At 22.3% G+C, this 8,995-nt stretch overlaps 3 protein-coding genes across 3 annotated transcripts; 2 read left to right on the top strand and 1 right to left on the bottom strand.

The window, feature by feature from the left end:
- Window positions 1–1,960: 1,960 nt before the first annotated feature.
- On the bottom strand, window positions 1,961–3,499 carry T552_02796 (hypothetical protein). Its single transcript, XM_018371325.1, has 3 exons — window positions 3,384–3,499; window positions 3,156–3,338; window positions 1,961–3,115 (listed from the first exon to the last, which is right to left on the bottom strand). Exons 1-3 carry the CDS (start codon window positions 3,451–3,453, stop codon window positions 2,007–2,009), a joined length of 1,362 nt encoding a protein of 453 aa, XP_018225130.1. The 5' UTR covers window positions 3,454–3,499; the 3' UTR covers window positions 1,961–2,006.
- Window positions 3,500–3,909: 410 nt separating this feature from the next.
- Window positions 3,910–4,980, top strand: T552_02795 (hypothetical protein). The gene is made up of 3 exons (XM_018371324.1): window positions 3,910–4,004; window positions 4,046–4,315; window positions 4,356–4,980. The coding sequence occupies exons 1-3, from the start codon at window positions 3,956–3,958 to the stop codon at window positions 4,937–4,939; spliced, it is 903 nt and encodes a 300-aa protein (XP_018225129.1). The 5' UTR covers window positions 3,910–3,955; the 3' UTR covers window positions 4,940–4,980.
- A 591-nt stretch (window positions 4,981–5,571) lies between these two features.
- Window positions 5,572–7,078, top strand: T552_02794 (hypothetical protein). Its single transcript, XM_018371323.1, has 2 exons — window positions 5,572–6,554; window positions 6,599–7,078. Exons 1-2 carry the CDS (start codon window positions 5,610–5,612, stop codon window positions 7,055–7,057), a joined length of 1,404 nt encoding a protein of 467 aa, XP_018225128.1. The 5' UTR covers window positions 5,572–5,609; the 3' UTR covers window positions 7,058–7,078.
- The last annotated feature ends 1,917 nt before the right edge of the window (window positions 7,079–8,995 follow it).

The raw sequence follows: 8,995 nt of genomic DNA, 5'->3' as shown, positions 1-8,995 counted from the left end.
TGAACTTCTTTTTATATGTAATTTCTATAGAATTCTTATGATTTAAATTATATATTCATAATATTCTCTTAATTATTTTAAAATCAAAAAGCATATTTATAAATAATATTGATTTGTATCTTTTGAAATAAAAAAATTCTTTAGAATTTCAATTTTTTTCTAATAATAGGATTCTTGAATATTATTATTTTTTATTAAACACTATTAAAATCAATACCATATTATAAAAAAGATTGAAAATACAGAAATAACTACTTATGAAATAATAATAATAATAATTTAAGTTTATAAAAGGTCTATTCAAAAACAATTTATTATTTTAAGTTCTGAAATAACAATAAATAAAGATTGACATTTATTATTATTCTTTTTTTAATTTTTAATCTTTTAAATTTATGTAAACTTTAAAACCATTTTTAGTATAAAACTATTTAAAAAAATATATGTAGTTTCATTTAATAGTTATCATTATATTTATTTTATTTATTATTAATTTTTGTTTATTTTTTGCACTAGTCTTTTTATGACTTTTATTTTGATAATAATAATGTTTTTATAGAGATCAAAGAATACACTTAAAGAATAATGCTAATGATCGATAATGTAGCATTTTTTCCCTATATACAGTCTTTATTTTCATCTTTTTATTTTCAATTATATCTATTATTCTAGTTATTTTTATCTTTATTTATTTCTAATAATTTATCTTTCAGTATATCAAAATAGGTTAATACAATAGTTGTTTATTATGATTATTTTTATTTTTTTATATGCAATTGTTTCTATTAATAATTGTTTGTTTCATTTTCTAAAAATATGGCTAATTAATTCATCATTTTAGTCTTTTTTAATTGTTTTTGTCATTACCCTAGAAAAAGGTAGAGATGAATAAAAATGAACCATCTTATATTAATAAATTAATTTTTACGTATATTTTATAAATTCTTTTCGAAATTGTCTTAATTCTTAAACAATACTCTTTAAAAAGTATCTGTAATATTAATAATTATGTTCATTTTTGGTTTTTACTTTTAACCAAAGAGTATTTAATTAATGGCACTTGATATCCAATTCTAATTTTACTGAATACGTTTTTCTGTTTGTTTTGTTTATTAATATAAAAATTCTTTTCAAAGAATTATATCTAAGGGGTATTTTTTTCAAGAATTAGACAATTAAATAATCAGATGTTTTATTTTTTTAAAAAAATCTCAATTCCTGTTGAATTTAAAGGTTTTTATTAATATTATTTTTTGAGTTATCTTTAATAATAAAAATGGGTTTGAAAATATAAAAAATATGTTATCGGTTCTTATCTAATTTATTGACTATAAAAAATCTATAAAATAGATAAAAATAAATAAATTTCTAATTATTTAAAATATTCTTGAAAAGAATTACTTTATATAAATAAAAACAAAAATATTTATTTTAAAAAATATATAATAATTTCTTATTATAAAACATTATATTTTTTTATTTGAAAAACCTATTATAGAAATGTTATTTCTATTAAAAATTAAATTACAAAACAATAAATAATAAATATAATTCTCGTGATCACTAATGTTTATCTTAGATTTTAATCACTCTTTCTTTAAAAAGATAGTTTATAAAAAAAATTAAATTAAAAAAATAAGATTAGTAAAGTGTACTAAATGTATCGATTTAGATTCATTATTTTATTTAGCCGTCAAAATTTTAAAAAAAAAGGTGTTATTTTCTTTAAAAGATTTATTTTAAAAACTAGGTTTTGAAATAATATAAATTTTTATATTAAATTAGTTTGAAAAGTTATTTACATTTTTAAAAACTATGAACTCAAATAATTGAAATAATTTTTTCATTAAAATTATGAATAGGATCTGCTTATAAATGTTTATAAAATAAACTACCTTTTTGCAAACATTAATTTAATGAAATAAAAATGAAAAATATTTATTTTTATATGCTTCCAGACAATTTTCTACATTCCTAACATTTTGAAATATAAGAAAAATCTAGTATTAAACAATTATCCATATTCCTATTATTATCCCAGTAATCGCAAAAATCATTTTATTATTATAAAGTCCTTCAATTTTTGCTCCACTAGCTTTGTTGAGTTCTCCAGAGTTACCTGTTGGTTCTAATGTTAGCGTTAATGTTTCTGAAACTACGCATCCTTTATTTTTATCTGTTTTCGTTGCTGATTCAATTACCGATTCCTCGGATGGTTCTTCTGATGGCTTCTCCAGCGCTTCCTCTGATAGCTCCTCTGATGGCTCCCCTGATGGCTCCTCTGATGGCTCCTCCGAGGGCTCCTCTGATGGCTCCTCTGACGGATTTGGTGTAGGACAATTAATTATTGTTTGTGTACATGCAGAATAACGACATCTGCAATTGCAACGTGTTACTGTCACTATTTCCGTTTCCAGAGAAGTAAATGTCTCTAGAATCTCAAGAGTTGTCGTTGTTATATGAGCAATTATAGTACCAGTACCTGTATAATCCGTTATAGGTATAGTCTCAAGTGATGTAACTTCTTCGAATTTTGCTAAGTGCGATTCATTTATAATATCTGTTTTAGACTCATCATCTGTTTTAGACTCATCATCTTTTTCAGGATTATCCTCTTTCTTAGGCTCATCAGGAGTTTCTGGCTTCTCTGATTCTTCAGAATTCTCCGATTCTTCAGGCTTCTCCGGTGCTTCAGGCTTCTCCGGTGCTTCAGGCTTCTCCGGTGTTTCAGGCTTCTCTGGTGCTTTTATTCCTTCGTTAATTTTTTCGCATTCTTCTTTCACTTTTTTACATGTTTCATTTAGAATATTTCCACATTTTTCTTCAAGATCGAGACATCTTTGATTCTCCTTGGCGCAAACTTCTTTTGTAAAGTTGTCAATTTTTTCTTGTTGATCTTTTACTTGCATGCAGATCACATCAAAATATTTCGATAGATTATTACAAAATTTTTCTTTATCAGAACATATTCTTTCTAATCCTTCCTTTTTCTCATTATTTTCAGTAGTGTTAAGAACACTACAGCAAATTGATGTTAACTTAATGCATTCATCAATGGGGAAATCGCGTTTAAAATAGCCTGCTAATGCTTGAAGAGCATAATTACCCATAAAGTCTATATCATTTAGTCTCCTTTAAATTCATCAATTTTATACCATTTTGATTTTTAGAATCTGTTTCAATGGATAATGAAGAGCGGATCTTTTTAATAAATTCAAGTGTATTCTTCTCTTTATTTGTTATTGAATTTTCTAATTCTACAGAAGGATTGTATAGCAATTCTCTGTAAAATTGTACATATCCTTCATCATCTGAAACAGCTGGATCTTTAATAAATTCTAAATAATAAATATTAAAGAATATATATCAAAAATAAAACTAACCAGAAACTTCTAAATCTCTTGAAAAAACATGTGCTATTAATACAAAAGCTGGCAATATAAAAGCCCTCATAGACTTTGTATGTTAAGAAGAAAAAATAGGTATTTTCATAAGGTTTTTCCATTTTTATATTTATTAAGAAATTAGGAAACTCTCTACCGGATTTGAAGATAACGATAAAAATTAGTAGTGAATAATAATAAATAATAAATATGCGAATTAATTTTCAGAATAATTGTATGGTTAATGATTTTTAGTAGATTCATTTAATTTATTTTCATTTTTATTTGTTTTTTACTGGGATTTTTATTTAAACTTTTATATAAATATTTTTAGAATAATATAAAATGTTACATATAAAAATGCTTATTTGTATATTCTGGATGCAATTTGTTCGTTTTTATTACTAATTTATGCTCATTAATCCATTAATATATCTATCTTATTAAGATATATTTTATAAATTAAGATGATTTCATGGTTATTATTAGGTTTAGGGATTGATTTTGAAGCTGAAATTGTTTAAGATTTCAAATGAATGGTCTCTTAAAATTATATTTATTTAGATAAAAAGATGTCTTTTGAAAAGAAATATAAAATAGAAATACAGCAAATGATGTTTGGTAAAATTGTTAGAAATTATAGATTAAATTTACTTTTTAAGTTTTAGGTGAAGTGTTAGATTCGTTGCCTGAAACAACCGCACTTGTTGAAGATATCGTTCGAGGACAAGTAATTGAAATGATAACGCAGGCTACACAGCATGCTATGAAGCGTGGTTCTCGGTCCATTTCTGTTGAAGATTTAATCTTTTTAATTCGTCATGATAAACCAAAGGTTAATAGACTTAAAACTTACCTTTCATGGAAAGACGTAAGAAAGAATGCAAAGGAACAAGATGGGGTTGAATCCTCTGAGATTCTTGATGAGTCTGGTATTAATAATATTTTTAATGATTTTGTTAATTTAATTAGATACAAAAATGAGAGTAAGAAAATCGAGAATAGATCTTCCATGGGATATATATTCTATGTTTAATGAACCTATTCCGTTTAATCTTGACGAAGAAGATGACTATGATTCGGATGAGCAGGAATCGAATCTTGATACACTTCTTCGTCTTAGATTTGCCGATCTTAGAACTCGTACAATGACAAAAGATGAATATGTTCACTATAGTGAATGCCGACAAGCAAGTTTTACATATCGAAAATCGAAAAGATTTAGAGAATGGAGTGGCATGAATCAATTAATGGATTCTCGTCCTAACGATGATATAATAGATATTCTTGGATTTTTGACATTTGAGATAGTTTCCACTATTACAGAAGAATCTCTGCGAGTAAAAGCACAAATGGATAGTTTAGAGGAAAGTAATGCTTTTAAGGAAAGAAAAGAAGGAAAATATTTATTTGATGATCCAGAGGAAGGCCGCACGCCTTTACAAATAAAACATGTACAAGAAGGATTCCGAAGACTTCAGACGCCACGGCCAAAGCATGTTGCAATGAGAGGATTTGATGGCGGTCTTGTTAAAAGTCGTATAAATTTAATTTAAAGAAATTTTGTTTTGAAAATTATATTTAAAAACACGAGGCATTTTAAAATTAAGGTTTTTATATATGTAAATATCATTTGGTTAATATGCTTTTCAATTAAAAAAGGCTCATTTTAAAGACTTCGTCGCAGAATATAAATATATAATTTCAAATTATTTTACAAAAGCCAAAAAATAAAATACAATTCAAAAATTTAGTTGATTTAAGATTTTTAAAAAATAATAAAACATAATATTTAATTTTATAATTATTTTGTTTTTAATTAGTTTTTAAGTCTGTATCTATGGGAAATTTTTGTATAGAATATAAAATGCTCTAAAATATTTAAATTTATTTTATTTTACAGAAATATTAATACTGCGTTGTTGGCACATTTAAATTATATAAAATTAGTTATTTAGAAAAAACATTAAATCATAGGATTCAATGCTATAGTATTGCATTTGGTCTTTAGTCTAAGGCATGTTGTATTAATAGATTAGAAGGAAAATCATTAGTTTATATATTTTATAAAGTTTTAAAAACTTTTTTAAAAATTTTAACAATTATGAAGAAAAAATAGAAATCAGTGTAATTTTTAGAAAAAGGGTATTTATCAGAGTCATTTTACTTGTTATTGCTTATACTATTGAAAGTTCAGATCTTTAAATAAAAAAAGCATAATATAATATGAATAACTGCAAAAAAGAAAATGATAATTGTAGAAAAAGGATTAAAAAATCTGAAAAAACAGGAAAAACAAAAGTTTTATCTAAGTCAGTAATTTCTCCAAATTCTGCTTTAGATAGGATTTCTAATCAAAAATTAATATTTAATCTTTCAGCAGATCTTAAGATTAATCAAGAAAATCCCTTTTTTATTGAAAAAAATAGGAAATTATATACATCACCATTTATCAAAAATATCATGAATAAAAGAAGTAAAAATTTATGGGAAGCAGTTAGTAGAGATTTAAATGGCGAGTTAATTGGAGAAAAAAATGATTTTTTTTCAAAAAAAAGTGAAAAAAGTCCCCAGAATTCAGTACAATGTTTAGAATTTTCTGAAATTTCGAAATCTAGTACAAATCCTAGTCTTTTCATTGATCATAAACATAATATGAAAAAAAAAAATATGGATAACTGCTCTAAACCTAATTTTATTACTATTAATTCATCTGGATCTGATGAGGAATTGTTATTAAGTCATGATAGTAGTTCAGTAGAAAAATATCATGGAGAAATATATGAACCTTCTATAGTTAATTCTAATGAACCGGGAATGTGTTCTTTATTACTAGCAGAAGATTCTAATTTGGATAAAAATCAAAAAATTGATTTAAAAAACCTAAAGGCCAAAAAATATACATTTTTTGCAGAAGATAATCTGGAATTAATTAATAAAACTTTAGATAGTTCTCTTTACATAAAAAGTCTTAACGAAAACATGTCTTCAAAAATTATGAAAAATGATATAAATAATGATATATTAGATGAATACGAATTGGAAATAAGGAAAAATCCATATGTTACTGAAAAAAAAGATTTAGTCAAAGCAATAGAAACGAAGCATATTTTTCATCCTGAGAAAATTACAATGCCTGATTTTCAGAATTACACACTTATTCAATTACAGGTAATATTGATATGTATAATACTAAAATGATTTTATTGTTTTAGTCTGAGGTTTCAAAATATGGTTTTAAAATAATGCGTTCACGAAAAACGATGATTGATTTATTAGTTAAATGTTGGGAGCTATCTAATTCTTCAGGGCAAAAACAATTAATTAAGAATGATAAATATAACAATTGTGCATTTTCTCAAACTTTTAGTAATACTTTATTAGAACAAAGTGTTACGGGTACATTAGAAAATTGTACATTGTTAGCGCATTTGGATAGTAATTTACAGGATATTTTTTTGACTATTACAAAAATTCTTAAAAGTACAGTTGGTGAAATATATTGGTTTAAAATATTACGTTATGAACCAATTGTTCTTGAGCAGTTTATTAAATGGTTGTTTGAACAGAATATAGTTACTACACTTGACATTGTTAAACAATATTGTAATATATATGGTATATGTTGTGTACATCTTAAAACCAATCGTGGTTTTGCAAGAAAGTATTTATAAAAATTCTTAATAGCATTGTATAATATATAGTATACTTATTATATAAATTATGTATATATGTTATAAGACTTATTTGATATTTATCAAGATTAAAGTTAAGAAATCTAAATAAAAATATATTAGAAGATATTTAAGTTTATGATCTTAGGATTTGTTGATAAGCTAGTCTTTAAAAAATTAAAAATTTATTGTCAGTCAAATAATAAATAGTTTATAAATATCAGTTTCAAATAATTCTAATTTAATGTTAAATAAGAATATATATAATAACTCAAGTAATATAGGATATATTATTGTAAAAAAGATTAATTGATTAAATTTTGTTTTATATAATATACTTTTATAACACTTTATAGAAGACTAATAATTTAATAACTATAAATAGTTTTAAAGATAAAAAATAATGATAAAAGCTATAGAAATTATTATTGTTTAGTTATTTGTAAAGTGCATAATGTATATTAGTTTTATAAAATTTTAAATATATTTAAAAAAATTGTTTTAAAAAGATTATTAAAATAAAATAAATAATATGAAAAATGTAAAAAGCTTTATAAAAAGCCTTACAAAAGTAGAATTTTAATTATTTTTTTAATAAATAATATTATAGTAATAATATATGTTTTTAAAGGAATTATTTAATTACTATTTATTTTTTCATTTTTACTAGTATAATTTTTTTAAACTATCTTTTATTATATCAATGGAACATCTTTGTAATTGAATTTTTTAAAATAATATAACATTTGAAAATCTTTTATTTTAAGAATAAAATTCCCAAATATTAAACGCAAAATATATGTTAAATCCAGTAATAAGATTATTTCTAGTTGGAAATTCGATTTTATTTAACATACTTTAATTATTTTTAGTTAAAAAGTACATTTAAAGCTTATAATTTTATAGTTTTAAAAAATAAACTAATTTTTGGGATCGTTCTAAAAGTTCTTATTTTTAGGAGTATTGTACTTAAAATTTAAAGATAATTTTTCATATTTCTATTTGATTATATATTTTTTCAAAAAAAAGTATTTTTAATTTTTTACTTATAATAAACTGAACATGAATTTTAAAAAAATCTATTAAAAATAAAATAAAATATTTTTTTGTTATATTAAATAAATTGCTAACTTTTAAATTTCATCAATTTTATTGTTTTAAATTCATATAATCTAAATGTTTTAATATTTTAAAATTTCAAATAGATAAGTATAAAAATCGTAATATATTTTTTATTACTAATATATTAACTTTACCCCATGTTATAATATTTTTAGACGAAACATATTTTTAAAATGTATAATTTTTAAATATATATACTAGAAGAACGAAAACAAAAGATCTAAAAGTTATATTTTATTTTTGTTTTTTTTTTTAGAATGAAACATGAACTTTATTAAATATATAAAGGAAAAAAAAATCAATATTTATAGAATGCATTAGTTTTGTTTTATTTTTGTCGAATTTGATTGCGTTAATAGGGATTATTAATATATGGGAATTTTTATAGACTTGGAAGAATAAAATTCGTTTTTATCAAATTAACAAATTAATCTATATTTTTTCCAAATAAATTCTAAGCATATATTTAAATAGGAAAGTATATAGATATAGAGTTAATTTTTTAAAAAAGTTTATTAAATTTAAAAATTTAAAAAAAATATATTTACAAAGTTTATTTTAACAATATATTAATGTTAGATTAAATTATTCTGTTTTGAATTCTTAATCAAAGATCTAGAGCAAAAATTTATATCTTTAGGATAATGTTATTTTATAGATATGTCAAAGTGTTGAATCTAATTTTAATCTTAAAAGATAGGTTTTAAAATAATAAATACATTTATGAGTAATAGATTATGTAATTATGAAAAAAATTAAAATTATTTAGCATATATAATCTTAAATAAAAATGTGTTGAATTGTTGTTTAAAAGAA

Source organism: Pneumocystis carinii (genome assembly GCF_001477545.1).
Source record: "Pneumocystis carinii B80 chromosome Unknown supercont1.12, whole genome shotgun sequence".
Classification (NCBI taxonomy): Eukaryota; Fungi; Ascomycota; class Pneumocystomycetes; order Pneumocystales; family Pneumocystaceae; genus Pneumocystis; species Pneumocystis carinii.
Note: the sequence above shows the minus strand (reverse complement) of the source record. Positions and strands in the feature narration are given on the sequence as shown.

What these genes read in the sequence shown, in the direction of transcription:
- T552_02796 (XM_018371325.1), bottom strand. Translation starts at nt 3,453, where the DNA reads ATGAGGGCTTTTATATTGCCAGCTTTTGTATTAATAGCACATGTTTTT. An exon ending in AAGAGATTTAGAAGTTTCTG is followed by an intron (nt 3,339 to 3,383) that starts GTTAGTTTTATT and finishes TTTATTATTTAG; the next exon opens with AATTTATTAAAGATCCAGCT. An exon ending in AGATTCTAAAAATCAAAATG is followed by an intron (nt 3,116 to 3,155) that starts GTATAAAATTGA and finishes TAAATGATATAG; the next exon opens with ACTTTATGGGTAATTATGCT.
- T552_02795 (XM_018371324.1), top strand. Translation starts at nt 3,956, where the DNA reads ATGTCTTTTGAAAAGAAATATAAAATAGAAATACAGCAAATGATGTTT. An exon ending in AATACAGCAAATGATGTTTG is followed by an intron (nt 4,005 to 4,045) that starts GTAAAATTGTTA and finishes TTACTTTTTAAG; the next exon opens with TTTTAGGTGAAGTGTTAGAT. An exon ending in TGAGATTCTTGATGAGTCTG is followed by an intron (nt 4,316 to 4,355) that starts GTATTAATAATA and finishes TAATTTAATTAG; the next exon opens with ATACAAAAATGAGAGTAAGA.
- T552_02794 (XM_018371323.1), top strand. Translation starts at nt 5,610, where the DNA reads ATGAATAACTGCAAAAAAGAAAATGATAATTGTAGAAAAAGGATTAAA. An exon ending in ACACACTTATTCAATTACAG is followed by an intron (nt 6,555 to 6,598) that starts GTAATATTGATA and finishes TTATTGTTTTAG; the next exon opens with TCTGAGGTTTCAAAATATGG.